Here is a 27,211-nt window from a genome sequence, read left to right as displayed (position 1 = left end):
TATTTATTTAATGAGATAATAGGAAGGTTTCTTGTTGTTAGTTTCTATTACATCATGCTCTGATCAGCAAATAGAAGTTTCATTCATTTCACTTTTTTTTTCTTCTCTTCTGTTGTTGTAGTACTAAAGTGCATTTCTTAGTTGTGCAGTTGGTGTCATTCCCTGGTACAGTGTTCAGAGGGACTGTTGATATGTGTTGCTGTTTTTTTTTGTTGTTCTTTTTTTTTTTTTTTTTTTTAAATAAAACCTTGAAATGTGCTAGATGTGCAGTTTATATCCATATTGAAGGAATATTCCCACTTAATTTCTAGAGCTTATCAACAAGCTTAATTTCCTGGACGAAGAGGAACAAGACCTGGCTAACTCCAGTACGAACCCTTTTGGTGATCCCGATGCAGCAGAATTAAATCCATTTGGAGACCCTGATGTCGAAGGTAATGGATTTGTTTTACATAATTCATCACTAATTGCAAATGCTTAATGAAACATTGCATTTTTTGTAGGGCTACATAGGAGGAATGCCACGTGGATAAACTACAATTATTGCATGAGGTACAGAGGTGATCCAGTTGCCACTGGAAAATGGGTTTATCCTTTGAATCACACCCTTATGTGTATTTGCTCTTGGGGGCTACAAGCTTAGAGTTGGACGGAAGACTTTTAGACCTACCAGGTGTCTTACTACTGCTCACCTCACAGACTGCACACGCAGTTACATGAGCACAGCACACTGTCAAGTGCCTCTGTTCCACGCGGAACAGAATCTTCCCTGCAATCTTCACTACATCACAGCTATTCTTGGTTTAGGTTAGCTCTAATCTTCATTATTACAATTTAATTGTATCTCTTTCATTCTTCCCTTTTCACTTTTATGGCTTCCTTAGTTAAGCCTTCTGGCACTGCACCTTGCACCACGTGGTAGGTGTTAATCCCCTCTCCAGACCAACATGCCCATTCTTGTTTTGTTTGGGTGAGAAATATAACCCCTTTAAGTATTTAATCTGAGACTTCAGCCACGAGGCCAAAAAGCAGCACCAGAATGGGCATCTCTGCTGTCCTCTCTTCCATGTCCAGATGTGCAGATTTCCATCTGCTGCCATCCAAAGAAAAACAAACCACCAAAAGACCTCTGCTCATATTTTCCTGTTTGGCACTCCAAGAGTTGTGTTCCCATAGAAGATCCCAAGAAGTATCTTTGGCCAAACCCTGGGAGCCGTTTTTTAATGGCAGTAGAAAAGAACCATACCAGGCAGCCAGGAGCCCAGGGTACAGGGATGGCATTTCTCATACCATGTCCAATGAGGATGCGCTTCTGAGCTGTAGTTTCTGCCTGTGGGTGCTCTTTCTCTGGACAAGCTGAATGTTTACTTGTCACATGGCTTTTCTGTCTTCAGAATCCACAGAGGCTAACGTGGGTGGTGACTTAAATCATGTAATACTTGGACTGTGGTGTAGTCCTACAGTCTGTATTTCTCAAATGGGGGTATTGCACTATCCTCTGTATTTGGCCACTGAAGCCATAAAGCCACTATCCCAGGCTCCTTCTCCCCATTACAGAGTTGTCAGGTGTCAGGAGCTGCAGAAGTGAGTCGTTTGAGCTCTGTAGGTACTGATATATACAGATTATGTTGTGATGTCCAGATCTTTGGCTTCATTTCCCATCTGCACCTCAGCTGTGAATTCCCTTAGGATCAGAGGAGGAGACAGAATAACCAAAACACATATTCATTTAGTTGCCCATGCACAACTTTCTCTCAGAGACTCAGCCTGTATTCCTTTCTTCTCTGCTGTAGAAAGAAGAGCTCTCTTCTCCCTGGAGAGAGCTGTCCAATTCCCACCCTACCTTACCTGCTGTCTGCCAAACCCGACTTTTCTTCCCTCTCCAGAGACAACCTACTGTCAGTGGCAGCCCTACTAACGATGAAATACAGGAACTAAGAATAAATTCCTTCTCATCTCAGGGGCACAGAGCTGGGAACTGGTTGTTTCTTAGTGTTGGAGTGACTTGATGCCTCACATCACGTTTCCCAAAGACTCCCCATCTATGTAGGTCACGGTTTTTCAGTCAGTTGTGGTCCCTTTGATGGCAGCGTGTGAATCTTCACTGCCATCTTAAAGCACAGGCATGGATGCTTCTCCATTCCTCTGGATCTGCTCTGTGTACTTGGCCTGGCTGTTGGGTCCCCAGAGAAGACCCATCTACATGGCTGTGGGCAGCAGCGCTGAGCTGTTGGGTGTGTGTGTGCCAAATACTCCTCCCACACGTTGTCGCCCTCATGCAGCAGTCAACGTACAGTAATGTGACAGCGATTTTGATAAACAGGGTGTCACTGGATTCTTCCTACTGTGTCATAGGTGTTTTTTACTTGGGAGGGATGGAGACACAGCCAGGTTCATGTGAGAGCGATGTGTCTTCCTGGAGCACTGAGCTGTGTGGAAATCGGAGGCGTCTCAGGCTGTCAGATCAAAAGTGGGACACCTGGTGTGGCGTTTTTAAAGATTTGGCTTTATGATTAGTGGCTCCCTGGGGACTTTTAGCCACCTCAGACACCTCTGAGAAGTTCTGGCTCTTCCACTGCAGAGCTGCCTTGTCCCTGTAATGGGTATTGATGGTGTTCATCCTTCTTGAGGTGCGCCTCTCCTCCAGGCCTCTTTCTTCAACAGAAAGTTGAGGGGGACTAAAGTGCTGAGACAAATCAGTTACAGCAGTTCTGGTCTTCAGCAACAGAGGGAATCTCTTAGGCCTGTCTATGGCTAATTGGATCAGTATCTACACATGGAGTGCACCTCGACATGACTGATTTGGGGAGATATCCCTTTGTTTTCGACTACAATTCGAAGTCAGAGTACTGCAGTTGTTCCTACCCTGCCACCCTACCACAGGGGATTGCCTCATTTGTTTCCCACTTGGCCACAGGTATAGTTTGTCTTAGTTTAGGGCATTTCTTCTACACTGAGACCTCAGTGGAAGTTTTGTTGCTGCTTCTTATGAAGCTCTTAGAGACTATGCCCACTTGTTTGTTTGTTTTTTTTCCTTCCTAGAGTGAATGTGACCTTTTTGGTGGCCGCCTGGGAGCATGACAGAGGTTCAAGAGTACAAGGCAGATTTTCTCCTACAGGCTTAGAGTCACGTTACCTGTTTCACTTGCCTTGTGATCTGCTTAAATCAGGAGATTAACCTTTTATGCATACAGGGATGAGGTATTTTTCGATCCACTATGTGTTACTCTGCTTTATTTTTGCATCTGGACAAAGCAAAATCTTGAATTTAGATTTTCTGTGAAAGTTCAGAGGCTCTCCGTAGAATTTGTAACTTAATTTTGCCAAGACATGCGGAGCAGCCACCTGGAGCCTCCTTTCCCAAGTACTTTGCCTTCGGAGAGTAGAAGGCACGATGTGCCATTTGGCAGAGCAGCCCAGGGATATTCCCATCGAGCCTGTAACCTGTGTGCTTGCTGAGAGTGCTTGCAGTCACCCAGGGTATGAATATGTATGCACTGACAGTCACTCAAAGAGCAAGGAGGATTACTTGCCAGTAGATGCTTGTTTCCTAGACAGATATTTCTCGTTCCTTTCCACAAACCAGCAACTTTCCCTCTACCTTTCTAATCCCATAATCATCTAACTCTGGGAATTGAGGGTGGAGTGCTCCCAGCATCCGTGTGCACACCGAGGGTGCTGTGTAGGGCAGAGGGTCGTCAGCAAGCCGTCCCTGCCAGGCTTAAAAGTCCTTAGTGTAAAGGATCATGTACAGGGGGGTGAGTATGCATATGAACAATTTGACTGAAAAATCTTCCAAAATCTTTCAGTCCATCTTCTGGCTGGCATGCCAACCAGAGCCTTACTCTCTGTATCTAGTAGGTCAACTGGACATTAGAAATCTGGAAAATCAAAACCAGTCTGCTCCTGCAATACGTCTCTGCAGCTTTGATGCTAGGCAATACATTGATGATCATATGAGGACTGCCTTTTGGGTTGTCTTTTAGTTTCATTACAACAGAACTCTACAATCAGATAGTTTTTGCGCAAAATATTTTACATGTGGAAGGCAACATAGCCAACAAATGCAAATAGGAAACCACGAAACACTGTCAGTGTTCCAGGCAATTGTTTTAATTAGGTGGGGAATGCTGCGTTTGAAGTTACATGTGAGCAGGATAAGTTTCCCGCAACACACCTGAGAAGTGAGAGTAACTATTTTCTGCCACTACCTCCCTTTTTCATTTAAAACAGCCTTTCCTTTACCAATGTACTTCTTTATCTTCTGTGTAGACTTCTGAGCTCTCTGCAGCATGTCTTACATTGCAAATGCAAATGGTGCTTCTTCGCAGTCATAAAACCCAGCAGCCTTACGGGATAGTCCTAAGGAGAGCAGTACAAGAACCAACATACAGGAGAAAAGATTACTCTCCTCTTTATATTTCTTAATGAAATGTAAAGTGGTGCTGGTGCGGGCATTAATAAAAGTAAGAGAAAATCACCTGTGGTTTATATGGATGCCAGTCATTATGCTTTCTAGAAGTACTGGGAAGAACCATTTTTATTCCGTGCTGTTCATTACGCCGCTCGCATCACCATCGTGTCTGTGTGGCTGCCAGTAGCGCAGTAAATGGCATAACTAAATATCTTTCACATGTGGCTTGTTCTTTCATCCCTTGCCAAGGGGAAAGTTGTGTGTGTAATGTTTTGGTGGGGGGGTTGTTTGGTTTTAAGGGATATGTCACAATATGTTTGCGTTACAAAAGGCAAGTGGGTTGAAGGGCAGGGTGATTTTTGGAGATCCTCTGGGAACTAGAAGGCTGATTGTGCAGATAGGTAGTGCCAGTCAGTGATTACTATCACGAGCTGTCTTTCTCAGTGCAGTTAGGGCAAGTAATGTCTCCAGAATCTGGCACAAGAGCACATGGTGCTTCTGCTGTAGTAATACTCTACCTGTTCTCTTGTCACTCCTACCCCTGTGGCTTTATTACCTAACCATGCAAAACTATTGTGTGTTTGACCCTTGGAGTGCCAAGCTGCGAATGTATTTTTTTTAAAAAAGTGTAGAGAACGGCAATTAAAAAATCAGTTTAAGGAGTGACCTGAGTCCTGTGCTTTCAGCTGTGATTAATGCTGGAGGGAGGCAGGAAAATAGGTGGTGCCATTGGTGTAAAATCAGTCTGAAGAAGGAAATAAGCTGTTTTGAAGCTGATGAATATTCAGCCCTCCCAAAAGGCAATAACCAACGTCGTTAGCTCCTGCAGAAAATACAGGTATCTTTGTTACAGAGAAAGGTAACAGCGGCTGCAGAGTTAAGAGCAGTGGTGGTGGGTCGCTGTTCTGGCAACAACTCAATTAGCTTTAGAGGAGCTCACAAAGTGATGACCAACACTTGACACAAAAGGTAGATACGAAGAGTTTCAGAGACCCCATGGGAGATATCCTGGCTGGGTTCAGGAGAGGGAATGCTTTCCCTGGATTTTTGGTGCTCACTCTTTGCTCCGTCTGCTCGTCACCGTGCTGTGCCTTGCAGCAGGAGCTTGGCTCCGAGAGGAGCATCACCGTGGCTGGTGGCAGAGCAGAACAGTGTGGATCCCAAAAGCTGTTCTCTTTTTCTGGAGGCTGGGCTCTGCTCCCCAGTAGAGGATGGGGACCCTTCCTTCTGCAGGGACAGCTGAGGAAGCAGAGAAAAAAACAAATTGTGTCCTGGAGGACAGGGAGGAGAGACAAGGAGGGGAGGGACAAGCTCATGGGGTTCTGGTGAGCCCCTGCAAAATCCTACCTGTAGAAGTCTTAAAAGCGAAACATTTAGAAGCTCCTTAGCTCCTTTACTTTTAGCCTATGTGCAGAATTTTGTGAAATCTTTTAAGCCAAAGGTCCCTCAGTGCTGACCTGCAGTGCTCTGCGTGTAAGGCCAAACCTGTAGTTACTGCTGAGCCAACGAGCAAGAGAAAGAAATTTGCCCTAGTTAACGTTACAGCACTTGATCCATAGTGTTGAAATAGAAGGAATTGCAAAAACCATTTGCATTGCCCCTTAAAATGTATGAGATTTCAATATTTAACTCATTGTTTCCAGGAGAAACTAAAGCAAATTGAAAATCAAGGCCTACCATGCAGTTGTAAGAGATGGTTTCCCTGAGTGTTTTCAACTTCAGGCAATGTTACTGACATTCCTTCTATTAAAAGGTCCCCCCATTTTAAACTGAAATGCACGCATCCAACACAATTGTTTAATTGTAGGAATGTTTCTTTGAATGCCACGTGTGAGTTATCAGGAAGGACAAATGACTTGGTCCTACCAGCAGCTGTTCCTTTGCTTTGACAGCAAAGGGGTCTAGATAATTAGCTCAGCTGTAGGTACCCACCCTGAGGACATCTCAGGGCAAGCAGAGCAAAAGGTCTGCTTGTCATCACCACCTGCACTGGATGCTAAAGTAAGCCGATATAAGATCTCTTTTCCCTTTTTAGCTTAAACTAAATGAAAAATTGCATTAGAAATGTCGGCCTGTGCTCTGTATTTCATCTATATTGCTGTCAAAGATTCGTGCTTGGTGTGATTGTATCCGTGTTTTTAAAAGTTTTCACCTTGACTGATGTTTTTTCCCTTAAGTTAAACTGCTGACCTTCAGTATTACCTTATTTCTCCATAACATCTGTCTCAGAAGGATGGAAACTTATGACCAAACCACCACAGCACCAGTGAGGGTATGAGCTTAACACGTGTCCCCTGCTGTGCAGTAACTACCCTTTCTCCCATGGTAAATGCCTAATAGTTTACACCCTGTTTATGAATTGATTGGTTGGAATACTGCAAATATGTTCTCTGCTCTGTCCTGCAGTAGTTTGTCTACATGCCCCCCCGCCCAGGACAGAGCTGAGATGTTTGTGTAACAGTTGAGACGTTCAGATGAGGCTTAACCAGTTCCAATTGAAACAGGACCTCTTTTTTTAGGTTTAGCTAAAGCTGTTACTGCAACCCTGACTTATTTATTTATTTCCCTCTAGCCACAAGGATTTGGATTGATTAGTTCTTTTTTATAACATATTTTTCACAGTGCAAAGGTCATTGGACTGTTAGGCATAGTAATAAATTTCAGTGATCCCACTTCACTTTCTTCTCCTCCTATTTCAGTGCAATGTCTGGTTTACACTTGGGTCTCTTTTTCACTTCAGTTTTTGGTGTGAGACGGTGTCAGCTGCATTGTGAAACTGAAGTTAAATATAAGAACTCAGAGCATGTACAGAATCCAGGTGTGAGTGTACTGTATGCGTTGCTTCTTTAATGCTAAGTTAGACCAGGTTGGTGAGGGAATAAGAAACTGTAAACCTCACCTGGAGTTAAAGGAATTTTTTAATGTAATTTTCTCTGTAATCACCAATGGGAAATCCCACAGGCACAAGCACTGTGCATAGTCATAAGTGTGTCTGCCAGTCAGAACCTGCAGTGCTGTCTGGCAAAGAGCAATCTTATTTGGTTTCACCCAGCGGAGCTCAGCCTCAGTCCCAGATGAGCGATTTGTCTCCCGAGTGTCCACGTAGCATTTAAGTAAGATTTTCATTATTTTATTCCTTTATTCCAGCCAAACCCATTTGATTTCTAAATTTCTGGCCATGGAGAAAAAAGATCCATCGCTTCACAGACAGACCCTTAGAATGAGCATGAAAGATAATATGTTAATACAATCTTTGCCGTTCAAATGTGAGGAACCAAAGAGAAGAAAGGCATGGAAAATCTGAGGTTATTCTCAATCCAAAATCTTTCCAGCAGATCTCAGTTGCTCCAAGAAGGACTGAAGCCTTTCCTGCTGCAGGATTGGTGACTTGAGCACATCCTCCATCCGTGGCCTAGCAGCAGCAGTGCTGTTCCTGGCACTGCCTGTGGCTCTGGTAGTTGATCAGCTGGCAATTTTGTCTTCCCAAAAGTTTGTTTAGTGACAAATACACTTGGAACTCCATCTTTTCTTATTACTTTTAGAGCCTTGCTACAAATAACACTTAACATTTTTTCTTTTAAAGCTAAGTGGTATTTTTTTTCTTCACTAAACATGAAAAAGAAACACTTTCCATCAAAAAGAGTGTGGGAGTGGTTACTGGAAATTAGCTTTTAATAACCCTACATTGAATTTCCTATTTGCATAGATTTTGAAAGCACATCAAATCCAATATTGAACTGATCGTTTGATGCTGCAGGAGGAGTAAGATTAATGGTACTACGTGTCATTGTGAGAAATGTTGTATTGCTGTATGGGGATTTGTATCATTCAATATCCAGCAGCCCTTCACTTTTGTGTGATGTTCTTTCTGTGGTGTCTGTTACTCAAAGGCCTGCACAGAGCTCCAGGTTGCTAATAAGTTTTTGCTGTACAGCCCAAATAATAGATGAGTAATTTGATTATCCATCTCTTTAGGGTCAATTTAAATTCATTTTTACTGTGAGACTCTGTATTGTTACCAGAAGCCGTTAGCAGTGAAAATATGTATGTTTTGAAATGTAATTACTGGTCATACCTAATAACTGATTTTAGTTCAGTCATTTTAAGGAATGAAAAGAGCACCTACTAGTTATCACCATTTTTAATACACAATAAAAGTAATTCTATTATAAAAATATAGGGTATCTATTTTCTTTATTAAAAGCTCAACTAAATAATTAAGAACATTTTGTTAGGATACGAATTGGCTAATAGCTTGGGAAAATGTTTTAAAATCTGCCATGATACCATTTATATGACAAATAAGAAAACTAATAACAAATTACATTGGAAGCACGTTAGTAAGTGAGAAAATGAAGCCTATTCAATATACTCCAGATGCAATGACCCTTTGGAAGACCCTGTTTCGGAATAAACAAGGTTGCACTGCAAATAAATAAAGCATGAAAATTCATCAAAGGCTAGGACTTTATGTAGATAAAATTAGGAAGCAAACCTTTTCATAAGCTCTCGAAATGTACAGATCTGATAAAAATGGCATCAATTTTTTTTTTCTGTGTTCAATCTGCTTAATGATTTTCTTGTTGTTGTTTGGTAGAACCGGATACTGAAATCGCTTCATCTTCAAAGCCAGAAGAAAGTTTCTATGCTGACAATTACAATCCCTTCAAGGATGAAGATGCCCCAGAGTACTTGAACCCATTTGATGAGCCAGATGCTGAGCCTGAAGCATTTGTAACTGCCAGAGATTCTTCTCCTCAACCTGCAAAAAGGAAAAACGTCAGACCCGTGGATATGAGCAAATACCTCTATGCAGATACCTCCAAAGCTGAAGAGGAAGAGCTAGATGAGTAAGTATGATTCTTCATCTTTCAGCGGCCTTGGGAGCATTAGTGGGATCCCTGGCTTAATCTTGAGGTGTATTGGGTTCAGTCATGGTGATCCTTAATCATCTCCCCGGGACAGACTGATCTGCAGCTCAGCAGTAGGAAATATCATACCCCCAAGTCATAGTGTTCGGCTGTACAACTGAACATGATCAGTTGGGAAATGCTTCTTAGCCTCATTGATAGCAAGTTACTTGATAGGGAACAGTCTGTGTACCTTTTTGGCAGTTCATTCCCTGCCAATTGTATATGAGCCAAAAATTAAGGAGCTTGGGCCTTCCTGTCTCTTTTGCCATTATTTTTGCTACTTAAAATAATGATTTTTGTTAATGATGATGGAGAGTTTGTTTTATATGGGTGTGCAACATGTGTAAAGGAAGGGCTCCGTGCTGTCTGCATAGCAAGTTTTGAAATTCTCATAAAACTAAATCTCTGTATCAGAAAGCTAACAGCATATGTGCTTCGTTAGGTTGTTTCTTTTATCGTAACCACACAAAACTTTTATAAACTCCCACTGATTGCCTTGTGTTATAGTATAGAAACCTAACAAGGAGTGAGCTTTTTGCAATAGCTGTGCAGCTTGGGAAGTTTGAAGGTGTGTGCTTACTCCTTGTTTGTGGTTATTAGTCACCAACCACACCACTCATGAGACAGTTTATGGTGATTACACATGAGCAATTTTACAGACAACAACTGTAATTAACGTTTAGTTTTACGGTACTTAATAAGATTTATCACGGCATGACATTTGCATTACTTTAATATTAAATATTAAAACAGGTGTCCTGCTATCATCTTCATGTTTCTCTGTTTATAGCCACGTTCTAGGAAAGTGAAGAATTCCTGTGCACTCTGACAGAAATGTACAAAGACCCTGCAGTGTCTTTTCCTTTTAAAGCTCTGTGGCTATGTTGATGGTGTTGTTTTTGTGGAAAAGAGAAGAAAAAGAAGGCATTGGGGAATGATTTCTTGGTCAGGCCTGTTCATCGGGGCACTGCCTGAACAAACAGCAGTGGCTGCTGTATCTTCAGACCCAGTGTGATCACACTGTTGACTTTCACAGTAGCCATTCCTGATGGTTTGCTGATCACCAGAATCTGCAGGGAAAAATAATACGTGTGTGTGTGTATATATATATATATATATATATGTATATATATATGTACTCCTACATCTTTGACAACAGGTTTTTATGTCCAGATGCCCCAGTAGCTACCTCTTGCCACTTTCCTCCCAGGCTACAGGAGTCATTGAAAAAGACACAGACTTTTTTTTTTTTAATGTAATGGGTAAAGCATGGCAAGAGGAGCCCTTAGATCTTTATATTGAAACACTCTGGAGGAAAAACATGTAGTAATAGAACTCTAGTCTAGGAACATAAAACTTGTGATGCTAACTCACCCGTAATAACATTATTTTGCTTCACCTTATGTCATCAATTTTCATTTTTTTTTTTTTGGTAAAAAGTTCCTGCTAAGGATATGCATGGTATGATAAGCACTGAAGGAAAGATTTTCATAAGCAGTGTCAGTTTGTGTGTCCTGTGTCATAAGAGTTTACATCCAGGTGTGTATTGTTTCTTATCTAATGTGAATAAAGATGTTTTTATTATCCAAGTGGCTAATCTTCTTCCAAATCCTTCTAAAGTCTAGTCTTCAGTGTCAATTTCCACAAGAAAATAAGGTATTACATGGAGCGTATTTCCTTGTATTGATTGGAAGTAAGTTCATTTTCCAATCCCATCTGTTGGCCTCTGAAAACAACAGCTAGTACTACCGGGTTTATCTGCCATAAACTGTTGCTGGGTTCTCTAACATGTTCACCACTTGTCTGAGTTAAGCAGTGCTAACTTTTTCCATCTCTCTTCATACAGAAGTCTCTTCATGTCTCTAATCATTTTCATCGCACGTCTCGGGACCCTCTGTTTTCTTCTGCTGTGTCTCTATTTTGAGATGTGTTGACTTGACCTCAGCAGTGTAACAAGACAAGGCTCAACAACGGGGTCATATCACGGCATTAGAAAACTTTGCATATTATCTTCAGGCTCTCTCCTAACATCTTATTTTCTGAGTTGTGTTGGTTTGGGTTGGTTTTTAATCCTGTTTGACTACCCCTGGTCCAGTGCTTTCCCTGGGAATGACTTTGAACCTGATAGATGGAAGACGTAAGTCTTCTGAAGGACACTTAGTGTCACTCAGGAAAGTTTCGGTGGGGTTGGCTTAGTGCACCACTTGGCATTTTCCTCTTCTATTGTGTGGGAAATGTGATGCTGTGTCCTGGGAAAACACTGAAAATCAGGACCCTTGTCCCACTCTGCTTTGGCAAATCTCTAATTGGGATTCTGGACTCAGACCTTGCACAAAGTGCCCTGAGACCTGAACTCTGCTTCCAGTTTTGTAACAAACTCCCGTTGTAATCTTGGACGAGCTACCTACCCTCGCTGCGCCTCTGTGGAGGATTTACCTTGGGTAATTGGCTTAATGCAAACCTATTTCGCTAATGGTTGTGAAGATAATGGAGCGTTTCACAACACGCGTAAGCAAAGCCTAGTCACAAGCACCGGCGTAATGAGGCGTTGCGTGGTGCAGGTGGATGAAGACGGTCCACCACAAATGCATTCTCCTGTAAAACTGCTCGCAAAACTTGCTTCCTCTGGCTAAATTCTCCTGCCTAACTAGAGATAACGAACACGTTTTCCTTATCCCTAATATTCCCTATATTAGTTCGGGCGTTCGAATGTTAGTGTAAAATTCTGCTTTTGCCTTTTTGAGTCGTATACATTAAAATCAAAATGGTAGGTGGCTAACTGGTAATAAAGAATAGCTTGCCTTGCCAAGTTGAGTTTAATTATTGGAAAACAGCACAGATCACAACTAATTACAAGTACAACCCTTTCAACCTGAGTACTTCTGATCCATAAGCAGCCTGACCTCTTAACCCTAGCACACTAACAGCTTTGTTTTTCCTCCTCAATAAAACGTTGTGTGTTTTTTTTGTTTTGTTTTGTTTTTTTAATTTAACCAGTAATGCCGGTCAGAAACATCTTTAAATTGGTCAGAATAAAACTCGCTTTCAGATATTATTTGGCTCCGTGGCTTCTTACCTCGTTAATCGTTGCATGGCTCAGGACAATGCTGTCTGGGCGGAAGGACTATTGAGGTGCCACCTGTTGAAGATGGCTCTTGCACAAGAAGCCACAAACCACCCCGCTGCTGGTGACTGCTTAGTGCCAGGTAGTTTGGTAGGTTCTATTTTTAATTTTGTAGTGGACAGTCTAGCATCTCTTTAGGGCAAATCCTGCTGTGGGGATCAATTCAGTAGCGTCGCTAATGCAAAAAAAACCACGTGAGCTAACTTCAGAGAGGAGTGCGTTTGTATTTTTAAGCTAAGGCTTTTTTGAGCCAGACTTTTCCCTTGCCTAGAATCTCACAGAGCCATGTGGTTGGGCCAAACTCCCCTCCATCTATTGGACAGCAGTGACTTCAAAATTTCTGCTGTCTTCTGGCAAGAACCACGGGATGTTGTCTGTGTCAAACCTGAGAAACGGTTTTGAAAAAATATTTGTAAGACCAATTAAAAGGTATAAAGAGAAAGGTGGAAAATAAACTGTGTGTGTGTGTTCAGATCATGCTATGACCAAGATGTGAGGGTTTAGCCCAGCTCTAAAGCAAAATACTTTCTAGGAAACAAAACCAGTGACTTGTCTCTTGACAGCCCTTTCTTCTGACAGATGCAGTAGGGTGCGATCCTTCAGGATTACACATGCAGCACAAAGAATCCTAAAGCATAGACATTTCAAATATGCTTCTTTCCAACTCTTGTTTTTGCTTGCACCAGATTTGTTTTTAACCTTACGAATGCACCTTTCTTGTTCCAAGTCGGGCTGCACAGGATAATTTCAGCACCACCGAGCCTGCTGCATCTCATGGCTGCTGAGAAGGCCGACGTACAAAGCTAAGGCAAACCTTGTGCTCTCCTGCAGAGTTCATTGTTCTTCAGCCTTTATCTCTTTTATCTTCATTTTCACCTCCCTTTGAACTTTCCGGTGTCTGAAGACAGCTGAGCTGGGCTGTCAGCTAAATTAGGGCTACTGACAGCTAGGTGCATTCCCTGCTTCAGACTGAATACCCTCCTTTTTTCTGCTGCCTCCCCTGGAAAACACCCATCCGTTTTCATTTAACTTGTTATTTTGATGTCGCCCTTAGTTTTGATTGCGCCGGTGGCTTTGCGCTTGACGGGCAGCAAAGTGGGAACACCTGAAAGTTGCCTTCAGTCAGCAGAGGAGTTATTTTAGTGTTAGGCTTTCCTTTCACTTCGGTATCTGGATTCAGATCTCTTTTTCTTTAACAAGTGGCGGCAGATTCTCAGAAAGGTCTGGAGGTTTTGTGCCTGGTCTTCTCTTACGTGCTTCAATAAACTTCGCCTTTCAGAAGTAGCCTTATTTTCTGCAGTGTGGATTATTAATTGCTTTTTTTCTCAGTGAAAGGACAGGGTTGAACTGCAGTAAGACCAATTCTAAAGTCAGTCTAAGAGACCGAAAGACGTATTTGTATACTACAGGTAGGCACAACTGGGAGTAGTGTTGTGTGGAAGGAAACTGGGTGGCCAGTTGGTTTGTTGTTTGGGCCCAAATGTTGCTGGTTTGGTTGTTCAAAATCAGCATACACTAGCTCATTTCTCTTATCTTGAGAGGCAATCTGTTAATGGATCTAGCTAGGTAACTTTTATCTCATGCTGTGTGCGTTATTGTTTCCATCTCGAGTTGATCTCAAAGCACTGTTACTTGTTGTGATTAATTACCCTTTATATAACTGTATGCAGATAGCTCTTTGGGAACTGCAGTGACTTCATTACGTGAACATTGTTTGCGATGGATGATAAATATATCTCGCAGGGGAAGTATGGAATGGAAAGGAATGAATTAACATACCTGTTTTGTAATTAACTGTCCAGTTTGGGATTGCAAAACATTAAAACCTAAGAGCATGAATAAGTTAGTTTAGTGTGAAGAAGGTTCCTGTAAGTATACTTAGCAGGGTATAACATCACTTTCTCTTTTAAGTGTGTAGTAAAAGTCATTATTTGATCTGTTACTGGTTGATATTTGATGCATCAAACTAGTAGATAGAAGTTGGAAATGCCATGGAAGTATTTATTTAGGGTGTGGAACAACTAACTGCAGGGTTGGAATGTGAACACCACGGCTGAAAATAATTCTTTGGACTACATCGACTTTGGAAGAATTTTACTGTTCCTTAAATGAGGTTTAGTTATTAAAGAATTAAATCACTTTCAAATAAGACAGGTACTAGCTACTGGTACCTGTAGAGAGGAGTACAGAAGCCAACTTTTGTTTGTTTGTTTGTTTTACGCTATTCTTTTGTCCAAAAAGTACTCTTGAAATGATGTGATGACTGCTGCACAATTTGAAAGATGCTCGCCATGGTATGTGTGCCTGCTGAGGACAGAATTTTTGGACTTAGCCTAGAGTGAGGCCTCTAAAGCCGTGTTGAGTTTTACGCATGTAAAAGTGACCTGGTCCTTAAATCTGTTCTAATTAAGAATCCTTGATTCTATTCATCAGAATACTCAACAGCCAGCAACTTCCCTCAGGTTAATTGGTATTGATCTCATCTGTAAATCAGCCATTTGTTAGATAGCCAGGTGTATTTGAAGTTAGCTTTGTTGTTAATAAAACTTCTGTCATCTAGGAGAACTTATGTGGTTTATAGGAGTTATGAGCTAATGCGGTTTTAGCTGTTTTATCTCATTTGTCAATCATATGAAAAAGTAGCTTTTTAAAGCATGTGAAAGTAAAATGTTTTCTTGTGTGGATAATAAAAAATATTTAGTCATCAGCTTCTCTAAATAGGTCTTACTTTCATTTTGAATTCCAAGGAGATAGCAAAGAAATGTGTTTCCCTTCTTTTAATTAGATCAAATCCGTTTTATGAACCAAAATCAAGCCCTGCTTTAATTAAAGTTGCTCCACTGCAAGAACCAGAAAAGAAGATGAAAAGAAAGGCTCCTGAACCACCAAACCTCTTGCCAAAGACAGAGACAGGCATGAGTGAGAACATGTCAGCTATTCCTGCATCGAGGGAGCTTTCTTCTTCTCCTAAGGTAGGTTTTTTATACCAAAATTTTGCCTTTATTTTTAACAGTACCTTCATGTGGATTGTAGACATCCTATTTATTTCCGCGGGCCATCGTAACAGCTTTGCTTGTACTTAATAAGGTGTTGGCTCATCTCTATTCACTTGCTGGTTCATAGGGAGAGAGCAGCAGTAGGAGCTTTTATTTTTTCTTTAAGGATTTAATGACAACAGTAACAGCAACTGCAGTTTCAAAGAAAAGAGTCTTCTAGTAACAAACGGTACTGGACAGCTGGATATACCATTGAGAAGGAAGAAAATCATGTTGAACAATACTTTGTCTTGATCTATTGTAATGTCACTAAGCCTTGCCCCTGTTGAAGAGTCTTTCTCCACGTTTCTGTCATAAATCTGGGTTTTAAGAGCTTAGTACTGGACACTGTTTGTGTTTGGATTTATGTATGTCCAATTCCATAGGTATGTGGAAGTAATTAAAAAATAAATGAAAGGACACAGTCTACTTTAGAACAGATTAACAGTTTATTAGGAATGTCCAGACTGAGCATACATACACCCTCTCGCATCGCTGTGTTTCTCAACTTAAAATACGAATTAACTTCTGTTGAAGAGGGCAGTGTGCAGCATACATGTAGGTACCTAGGTTTACAACAGCTAACTCCTGTGTGGATTTTAATTCCAGTGTTTCAACAATTAGCTCTGCTTGTGTGTTTTTTGTTTTTTTTTTCTTTAACAAAATAAGCATTTAACAATATGTGTTAATGGGACCTTTATAAGAAAGAATTTGGTACGTGCTGACCGCTTGTTATTAAGGGTAGGAAGATGAGGACAGAAGGCTTCTCTTCCAGCACACCTCTCAATTTATGCGTATTATCTGTTTTGCCTTGTATTGGAGCTGCAGTACTCCAAGAATTGAATGAAACTACTTGTCATACCTATCATTTCATTGCTTAATTAGTCAGCTAGATTGCTGACATGTCCTTGTCCCCCCAGGCTCTGATCTTGCTGTCATTTTAGCACTCACTCAGGGTGAAGAGTATGAGACCAGAAATCTAATCTGTGTCTACTCACAGCAAAACAAAACAGCATGGTAAGGCCACAAGCACGATTCACAAGTTATTCTTAATATGCAAGACCACTACCATGGCAATATTACATCCAAATATTGCAGTTACATAATGCACTGTGATGGGGTTTGATCCTGTTGGCTGGAGGTTGTGTTAAAAAAAAAAAAAAAAAAAAAAAGACACAATCCACATTACTTGATTTCTGGTGGAGTCTGGCACTCGGGTTGAAGACAAGTGGCCAAAGTAAAGCATTCTGGTACTACCCAGCAGAGAAAAGACTGAGACTTCTGTGGAGGAGATTTTATCATCTTTCTTGATGGAGGTTGTGCCCCCCAGTGCTCATTGTTTGAGAGGGTTTTTTTTTTTATTTTTACAGGTCTGCTTCCAAGGAAATATCTCTGCTTTATTTCATGTTTTCATTGGGCTGAAATAAAGCAGCATTGCTGTATTTGATTCTCATAGTTTTAGATTTTCTAAAAGCTGAAATTGATTAAGAAAAGACATGGGAGTGAACCTACTGTGGTGTTAGGAATGCAGCCAAGTAGTTTCTGCTGTTAGGCAGGGTGTTAGTTTCCTAATATTTTGGTGCCTGCCTTCTTGCAGCCCACCTCTCTGCCACTGAAGATGAGGCACAGCTGAGATCAGCGAAAGTCCAAGTACTGAAACTTAAGTATTATGGCCATGGGGGAAGCTGAAGCTCTGCAATGACCTTCTGCAGTTTAGGAAAGCATTAATTTATTTTTTTAACAAATTTTGGATGATGTGAGACCATTAGGGAAGATGCAGTGTCTGGGTTTGTTATGTTACATCTAGGTTGGAAAGTTTTGCTTACTGGGTATACTAAAGTACTGTATGATCACTTGCAATTCAGAAAGTTTTTTCTAAGTCATTTTTCTTTGCTTAAATTGTTTTGATTTAAGATAATCTAGTAATTTTAGATGAAAAGCACTTTACTTGGAATGCTGCTTGAAACTCAGAGTACTGACACTGAAAAAGAAAAGAAAATGAAATGATTTCCTCACACCGGTACAAAATAGTACCCAGGTAGGACTTGGACTGTTGGCACACGTAATTTATTGCTCAGTAAGAGTGTTGGTGTTTAGCAGCTCTGACAAAACTCCCATCCAAGGGTATAGGCACTATACAAACATGAACTTGGCACGTGTCCTTATGTAGGGGGAATAGTCCCATGGCGGTGAGCATAGGTGGAGGGAGGTTAAGTAGCTGAACTTAGTGATTTATCCAAGTTATCTGGGCACAGAAAGCCTCTACTAGAACTGTGACCAGAACCCAAGTATCCCAACAGAGTCAATTCCCGTCTTGGTTGTCTTCATGGGAAATGGTTGCAGGGCAAAAATGTTAGTCTTTAGACAACATGAACACAGCATTACTGCTAGAACTTCAGAGTTTAAGGAAAGAGACTCCTTAAAATGCCTCTGCAAATCTTTGGTAGAGTATTTGGAACTCATTTTTTCCTTCACACGCTAATGGTGTTCATAACATTTGCTGAACACAAAAATACAAATGCTCTTACTCACATCTATATATCAGCAAGATTATTAGGTGCAAATTACTCTTGAAAGATTTGACACATGACAGATTCCTACTCAAGATAGAGGTTCCAAATACTTGAAGTTATGTCACCCTCTTAAAAAAAAAAAAAAAAAAAAAAAAAGCAATTAGATTTTGAAGACAGTAGTGAAGCTCCTAGGAATTTAAATACTTAGGATTTAAAAGCTCCTAGAACTTAAAAGTAGGGCGAGAAAGGGTGATATTTTCCAGAGTATACACCCAAAAATCAAATCCCTAGGGTATGGCTGGACACCAAAATCGCTTCGTTCGGTATTCAGCTGCAATGAGCCTTCTAGCATTGGCACCCGGGATGTAAGGAAACTTCCACAGAAGTGCAGTTGTGTTTGCTGTTGAAACATCATAGCCCGAATCCAACACTTTACCATTACCCGAGTAGTGGTGGAAGGTGTTTCTTGCCTGAGGGATATCTGACTTCCCACACATGATTTTTTTTTTTTTTGTGTGTGTGTGTGTGCATGTTTTTTTAATATATAGCAGCAGTGTCTGTGGTAATAAAAGAGAAAAATAAAACAATGAATTTTTAGCAGTCAGCAGTCTTGGACATGTCTCATTTGAGAACAGGCTTAAGCTAATGCATCTATGTGAATTGCAAAAGGCTTTCTTCTACAGGAGTCGTATGATCTTTTAACAGCTGGATGCTATTTCTAGATTTTCCTGGAATCACATCCACAGTTAATTACCCCTATTACTCCTGACACCATGGAAATCAAACTCCTTTGAGTTCCTTTGTTCAGAGATTTATGTTGTACAAGATAATTATGTGTAAAAGCTTCGTATAAAACCAGGGAGAAAATTCCAGAAAACGTGTTCTGATCTGGTGGTACGGAGCATCGTGCTGGGTATCCCCAAGGTGAGGAGAGTGCTTCAGTGTGGAGTCGTGGGTTGGTTAACCTTCAGGAACTCCACAATCAGCGCATCTGGAATCTGAAACACCAATAAATAGGCATTAATTTTAATAGCCGTGAAAACGCTGGAACTAGAGTTTGAAGCAAGGACTGCATCTCACTGGGAGACTGACATAAAAACGTATTGCCTGGACAATTATAGATGATTGTTGGTCAGAAGGACAAGTCATGAAACTAAATATGAGAAATATTTAAACCTTTTTTTTTTTTTTTTCTTGAAATGATTGTTCTCAGGCTTATAGCCTACCTGTGCCTGAAGCTATGGATGCTGTCTGGTAATTCCTGCAACACGGACCCGAGTCCTGTTCTGTCTGAAATGCGAGTCTAAAATAACGATGCTAATGATAGTAATAACCATAACAGTGTCTTCCCCCTCCTTCAGGGCTTGCCTTTGGCCTCTTTCCTCCCCAAAGATATTGCCTCACTTGGTGTCCACTTACCATCCCTTAATAAAATTCATATGTGAGAAAAGGATGCAAACGAGGCTGCTTCTGCCTCCCCAAGCTGATGGGTTTGGAGAAGTTCATGAGTGCTGGTGATTGGAGAGTCTTGCGCCTTTCAAATTAAGTTCCTTTAAGGGGCACCTCTACTTTTTTAGCTGCTGGAAGATCGGCCTGCACTGGCTGTTGCCTCTCTGGTCATTTGCAGCATACCTCTCTCTGCACGTTGTTCACCTGACCTTTTCCAAATATTTACCTTGCCCTGTTTGCCTGGGCAGTCAGAGAACTGGAGTATGGTCCTTTACTGGGGCCCTAGCTTCCCATAAAGGTCCAGCCAGCTCTTGGCCTGGTTGCGCTAGCTCAACATTTGCCATATGTGGGTCGGGAGGAAGTTTTGCTTCGAAATATTATTACCTGTACTTCCCGAAGAAATAGCTTAAATCTCTCCCATCTTCCTTCCACGTCTCCTCTAAAATAATCTGAGTCATTGGGGAGTTTAAAAATGCAAAGTCTAAAAGTCTAGAATTAGCCCACAGTTAATCATCTTAAATGGCTTGAAGACTATGGTGTGCCGGCTATATTTAGATGAGTCTGACAAATGCACTGTGAAACTGTAATTAAGCTTCTTAGTCATCAGTCTGCTCCAGTGCTGTCAAGCCAAACCGAATTGGGCTTGTTGGGCTTGTTACCGCCATACCATGTCACTGCTCTCCACACGGTTTGGGTAACAAGGTTCTGCCTTTCTCAGGGGTGATGGAGGCTGAATTTATTCCGCTTGCCATTGATCTGGGGGAAAAAAGTTGAACTTCTTTCAGCCTCAAAAGCTAGTGTCTGTGCCAGTGGTTCCCTTTCATCAAACCAAGGCATCGTGTGCGTACCAGTGCCCGTCGTGGCTCTAGCAGATTAAAAAATTCAGACTTCAACCGGCTGAACTTTGGTCTCATCTCTTACTATACCCGGGTGATGCTGAGCTTACTGGAGGTGAGATCCAGGCATCAGTTCAAGAGTTACAACTGGATCACATCACTGGTACACACCATGTGTCTCAAAGTCATGCGTTTTGGTGCCTTTGTCAGAAAAAGGGGGCAGGAATGCGACTGCATTTATGCAGGGGGTAAGGAATTATTTACTAGCCAACAGGTAATCACCCTCAACCGTGGAGTTATTTCTACATGTTGAAAGCACACATCTCCTGCAGTGGGTCGGCATTGCTTCTGCAACAGCTAGCTCATGCCCTTCCCTTCAGGAAACCATTCCCAAGAAGATTTTTCCTATTACATTGTAGTTTGTTTGTGCCAGGCTGTGGTCAAGGTTCAGGCCCTGTTGATGGCCACAAATCCCAAGTCCTTGCGTTTTGGGTAATGTGCTTGTAACGAAACTACTGAAAGGCAACAGTTTTGTTAGCTGTGGGGAATCCAGCCTGTTCTTATGTCCTGTCTGCAGGGTTTGGAAATCTGTGTTCATCGGTCCTAGGTACGCACTTTCAGAGCAGGTGCGTGGACCCTTTGTCAGCACCAGCCCTGGTAGCTCTCAGAGATCTCCATCTCGCAGCCCCCTCTCAGGCCATCCAGAACATACCTCAGCAAATAAAACTCCTGTACTCCAGTCTTCATGATAAGCATTTCTCTGACAGTAAGTGATTACGTGAACAGACACGGGATGTGTATCAGACCACAGGATGCTTCTTGAACTTGTTCTGGGATGATTTAGCTGGTTTTTGAGCTATGCTTAGTATTTGGTCAAAGTATCTAACAGCAAGACAGGGTAATAAATAGGCGTGGCTGTCCTGTTAATGCAGACACCATGCTGACCTTTATGACAGTCACAGTGTTGCTGATAGTCACAAATACATAGGCATTGATTTTGGTGCCTGTAGACAAGAGCTTGTTGGTGACCTTTTACATTGGCAGGAAAGAAGAATACGTGTTCACGTCATAGTCCAAAGCCAATACTAACATTTCTGGCTGTCGCCACTGTTGTTTAAGCTCTGGTTTCCTTGTTTAAACCAAAATGAATGTTTTGTATGGCCAGTGGTAGCCAGTTCTCTTGTGCCAGCCGACCTAGCTGGTTGAAGCTCTAATGAAACATGCTTGTAGGAAAAGTGGCATGCTGTAATCCGAAGTACAGAATCCTTTTTCTGCATCGCATATAGTAACTCATCTCCATCCAATATCCTTTGTAATCCGTTGTCTACCCGGGCTGCTTTTATTCGCAAAGCTTTCTGTCTGATAGGCAGGTTATCCTTCAAACTATCAGGGGGAGGAGCACGTGAGAATTACGTTCTTAGGAGAGAAGAGGAGTTCCCAGGTGCTTGTCAAGGGAACAAGGAGAAACCTGTAGTTCAAGGCAGAATAAATGCTTACACAAAAATGAAACATACAACTTCTCAATTGTTTAGTGGAAGGGGAGCAAAATAGCATTGGATGTAGTACTAGGTGGTACTCTGCAAGGTCTCAGAGATGCTTGCTGTTTCTGGTCATTCACTTCTTATATTTACCTCAACACTATCAACCTTATGTGACTGAACAATAGGAAGAGCTCCTCTAAAGACAGATACAGTGATGCTGCCAGGCAGGGAAATTACATTAAATTGCAAATGGTAGATTAAGGAGATCTCTTATTGTCTCTCTGTATCAAAAGTATCTCAGTTATGCATTCACATCAGCACTCCCTGACCTCCTGTTACATCTTCTTTAATGAGTTTGCTCCTTTCCAGCTTCACGTTAGCTGCAAAGGAATCGTGCAGCTCATTTGCATTGAGATCTTCGTTACTTCCTCTGCAGATAGTTCATCAAGACTCAGGAGGTAGTGGGCAGAATTTTGAGATATCTACTGTTAGGAAGTTGTGCAAAAAAAGGCACTCTGAGAAAATCTGTCTTTGCATACAGCCGTCAGACAATTTATATTCTAATAGGAAAAAAGCCTTACAGGTAACGTGAACAGAGAGGCAGTGAGATAATCATGTTGAAGCACAGACAACTCATGAAACTTGCGGGTTCTCAAGTGTTAATAAAAGACCCTTCTTTTTTATACCATACTTAGTCTCTTACTACTGTTTGCATGACTTTTATATGGTGTTTGTCAACTTGACTACCTATGAGCTTTTTCTGCGTTTCTTACTATTAACTAACGTTTGGAGACAAAGCAACCTTGTTAGAATAAAGAGTGAACTGTTCCCTTCCAATACAAGTGTCATATTTTTTCATTTTGTTGAAGTTACAGGCTAAAGAATATCCTGCTCTCACCTAATGCTTGCTCAGGTTTTGCATTTGCTGCATTGCGATCAGCCCCCATCCTGACTTCTTACATTGCCACCTTCCTTGCCCCACCTTGAGCCAGCACCAGCCCTGAATGGGGGTTATTTGAGTAACAGGAACACAGCAGTGACCTGGGAACCTGGCAGGACAGTCCCTTTTGGTGGCAGCACGGTCATCGCTAGACTGTAAAGCACATCCTGGGTGTCCCAGTGAAGTGCTGGTCTGGGGCAGTTGTCATTCAGAGCATCTGTAGGCTGTGATGATACAGTGGTACTTGGCCTCATACTGCCGGGAAGTAACTTGTTCACATTACAAATGTGATGCAAAGTGAGTCTTGAACCACTATTTCATGTGGAAACGGCTTTGATGGTTTAACTCCATCTGTTCATACTTAGTCATTCCATGTTTAATTTCTTTAATCGCCCAAGTTCCCGTTTACTGAATATAGGTACTCTGACACTACAGGGAAAGCAAAATCCTTTTCTCTGTTGTCACTGGTTTTGTGTTTTGTGCAAGTCAAATGAATTCTTAATGAGGGAGCCAGTGTTCATGCAAGTGGGAAGGAGGGATGCAGTGTATCACTGCTAATCATCAGATAGGTAACTATTGTAGCTTCTTGGTACTGTTTCTTATACTTGTGTTTCACTGCTGATCAGAGTGTTCACTAATTTCTTTATAAGTGGGGAAGCATTCTGGATGCACAAAACCATGTATGTATGCGCAGATATATATATATATATATATATATACTAATAACTTCTTAAAATAAAATTATCTAAGTATTTATCTATTGTCCCTATTTGTAAGAAGAAGAACAAAAATCTGTTGAAAGCAAAGAAATCTCAAATAAATACAGTCTGAAGGCTTGAATCCCAACTGCAAGTGTGGGCTGTTAAAAAATGACTTTTACAGAAGTGTCTTTCTGGGGAAAAGGAGTTTTCATTCCATGGTATTCTTCAGCCTGCTTTTTGTCTTGGAATTGTGATGACTGAAGCTGAGTGCACCTCTCTGTAGCACCAAGAAAGGTACAAGTGGTACAAATGTAATGCATTTTGTAGAGAAAAGGGTGTGTGTTTTGATAACATGCAGGATCAGTTAGCAGTTCTATCGACTGCTTCTGTGAGTAGGAGTTCCCAGGACTGGACCTTAATAAAATAGATCCATTTTTGAGAGCGAGTCACCTGCCTGCTTCAAATACCCAGTTCCTAGAGGTGTCTGCTGCTCTCCACTGGCTACAAAAGAGTTGAGGTAAGTTAAACTTGGACAACTAATTGACAGGCTTTTAAAGTTGGTGAGATGGACTGTCCCTGAATATGGACAGCCCCTTCCTTGTGTGCATGACCTAGAGTAGAGCCATGGTAGGGCAGAACACACAGGTATGGCTGCCGGGTAGGAGTCGTGGATGTGGAGGAGTAAGAACAGTGTCAGTTTGTCAGCAAAATGAGGATTCCCTGCTTTGTTCTACCTCATCAGTTAGCGATTTGGTAAAAACCGGTATGAGAAGTGACGTTTAACGTGTGACAGGCTATCCATGAACGGTCACGAGCGAGACCAGAAGTGACATTTTTTTACTACCCGTTACAACTCAAAGGAGTATCCGGATACTGTATGGATGTGCTTGAGACTCGTGCCTTTATGAACAGGCTTCTGCTTGTGTGGCCTCCTTAGGCTACCAAAGTGATCAACTCGTTTGTAGTTGGCCATTGCTCGTTTTGCCTGCGTAGTTGTACTTCAGTGGCTGTCAGCGTTAGTTGGTTAGTGGATTTCATCTCTTTGCAGCCTTGCTTGATCCCCTCCTCCTTGCAAGTGGCTCTGCGAGTGTTGTAGAATGAGCTGGTGGAAAGGGGTGTCTCTTTTCTTCGTATGATGGCTGTGACTGCTGCCAACAGGAGTGAGTTTGTATTCCTCAGAAGTGTAGGTGAAACCAATGCCTTCATTAATCCAGCTGCTGCATTTCCTCTACGAGAGATGCTTCTTTTAGGCTCTCAGGTTGAAAAAGCACAGAAGGCCATAATTTACCCACGTTGCTGCACAGCAGTGGGGGTCCTGCGTTGGGTTTGGAGGCAGAGCTTGAGCTCCTTTCAACCTCATCCCCACACTTCTCCCCTTAGCCCATTTCTGAGCACACATAGCAAGGAACCAGAGCGTTGTGTAGCTGGAGACAAGTTGCCACGTGCATCCCTCATGTATCCCTCGTGCAGCAGCTGTGACCCAGGGAACTAGGCCGGGGCGCGCGCTGCTTGCACCAAGGGCCAGCGGAAAGGCACAGCTTTCACCGACAAGTAAGGCAACTAAATGCTGTCTGGGAGCGGTCAGTATTATCCTTTCCTCCCTCAGGAATACCGTATGTGGTGCTAAGCTAATCTCTCGAACCAAATTTTGGACTGTGGTGTTATTTTTAAGTTCCCAGCTTGATACAGATATGATAAATGAGCCGAGCTATGGGCTTGACTCAGGCGCAGTGCAGCTGGAAGAGCACACACCAAGTGTGATAAAACCAGCAGCACCCTGTGAATTGGCTCTTAGGTGCCTCAGACTCAGGGCTCAAAAGCTTCCAATGATCTGGAGCCGTCTTTTTTGTGGACCTCTCATTTGCTTTGGTTAAATGGATGGGACTGCTACCTCATGAGGATGTCTGGAAAATTAAACGTTTAATCTTCTAGATTAAAATACCACGAAGATGGAGACTGTAGAAAAGCCCTTTGATGAGATTAATGATACTGTGTTCAGTTCAAGGTCCAGGGAGTGTGCAGCAGATGAAGCATGAGGACAAACAACTAATACTACGGAAACAATAGGGTCGGTGGGTAGTCCCATTCAGGGTGGTCGTCGTGCCCTGTCTGTAAGGGACGAGTCTAGGGAAAGAAGTGCTGCTAAAGATTGTATCAAGCTGCAGATATACAAAGGGTGCCAATTAACGTTGAATACGTAACTATAATTTCATAATATCCCAACTTCTGATCTTTGATTTAGCAACCTTAAGTGCTGCTACTGAAGTGTTTCAGTTTTCTTTACATCCTTATTAGTAGCGGGGCTGCAGAAACCAGGTCTCCAGGGCTGCCCTAGAAAAAGCATTTTAATTGCAGATTAATATACATAATTTGCAGGATGATAAACACATGGCTCCTTCTGCAATTTTCATAATTGCTCTTTAAGGTATTTCTGCCGTACTGGGGCAGTGTAGCTCCCATTGAAATGGATGGAAACACTGGCAGTGCCTGCAGCAGTTCTGGACTGGGCCAGTTAGCAATTCTGCAAAATGTCTTTGCAAATAATGTTTGGTAATTTAACCAGCATTATGACATTCAAAGCCTTACGTTTCATATTTTTAAATCTAACTCGTATTTACAAATCACAGCACTTAGATTTGTCATCTTCATAAAATGTTGTTTCACCTTTTCTGGAAAAATAGGGTCTCTTAGACAAGTAATGGCTGTAGTTTTATATGTTTTATTTCATCTTGGAAATGTAAAACTGTGTCCCGTTCTGCGGGAAGAAAATTCATCTCTGGCCTTTGGTGGTGACAACTGGAAGAGCTAACAAGCACAAGGCATGTTCTGTGATGGGGCAAAGGGGAGTTTTATTTAAAAAATAAATTAAAAAAAAAAGGCACTAAGGCTAGAATCCATTCAGTGTTTCCCAGGTAAATACATATTACAAGGTATAGAAACCTTTGAATTTCCTTGAATGAATCTAAGTTGCTCACCAGTCTGTCTTACCAGCAAATGCAAGGTTCTCGTTTCACCACTTTCTGTGGGATCGCAGGGGAGCTGAAGTTACTTGCCTGAAATCGACCATTTAAATACCCTTAAGGTGTGTAAATGCAAGAAGAAAGTTAGGAACTGCTGGGAGTGTTCAGGTTTCTCGAGTGCTCACGTTCCTAAAGGTCAGTGCTTTCGTGGCACTGTCCCATCTCTCTGGCAGGGCACAAGCCGGATGAGGTGCAAGCACCGTTGGCCAGGCGAGGCAGCCTGCCAAAGCGTCTGAAAAACAGCTCAAAGTAAAACCAGGGCTAGCTTCTGGGATGTGTAATCTGTAAATCCTTATCCATGATGTTTTCTTGAAGTTCTTAGCTGGGACTCCTGTGCTGGCAGGGACCTGGGAGGAGGCAGCAGAGGTGGTGTGAGGCCAGTGGCTGGCTCCTGGAACATGCGCTGAGGATAACCAAACACCTTGCTGCCGTTCAGCCAAATGTTCTCAAAGGATGGGGAAGGCTTTGAGTTGCACGCTTGGTTTTACAGACCGTGACTTCTGCTTTGGTAAAGCTTTGCTTTTTAAAAGGTAAAAAGGAAGAAGGGATGCTTCTCCTCAAGTAAGACATTTTTGAAGCTACCATCAAAACCCAAATCCTCAAAATCATAAAAAAGCTTATAAAACCTATCGTTTTGCTCTTGAGTTTTTACACCTTTTCATCAGGCTCTTTAACAAGCAGGGTACTGAACAACTTGTAAATGGAAAACTTGATTCTTTCAAGTGTTCCCTTACAAGCTAATGAGCAGCTAAATACAACTGGAATAAGCTGATGTTGCTGTAGCA

At 41.9% G+C, this 27,211-nt stretch overlaps 1 protein-coding gene across 10 annotated transcripts in view; it reads left to right on the top strand.

Annotated features, from left to right (window-relative positions):
- The window catches only part of EHBP1 (EH domain binding protein 1), a 207,964-nt gene that overhangs the window by 83,723 nt on the left and 97,030 nt on the right, over positions 1–27,211 (top strand). For all 10 annotated transcript variants that reach the window (XM_082757350.1, XM_082757349.1, XM_082757356.1 and 7 more), the window contains 3 exons: positions 312–434; positions 9,012–9,264; positions 15,237–15,423. In XM_082757350.1, the coding sequence (XP_082613476.1) occupies positions 312–434; positions 9,012–9,264; positions 15,237–15,423 (563 nt within the window). The remainder of the gene's footprint in view (positions 1–311; positions 435–9,011; positions 9,265–15,236; positions 15,424–27,211) is intronic.

Source organism: Aythya marila, assembly GCF_965140915.1.
Source record: "Aythya marila genome assembly, chromosome: 3".
NCBI classification, from domain to species: domain Eukaryota; kingdom Metazoa; phylum Chordata; class Aves; order Anseriformes; family Anatidae; genus Aythya; species Aythya marila.
Note: the sequence above shows the minus strand (reverse complement) of the source record. Positions and strands in the feature narration are given on the sequence as shown.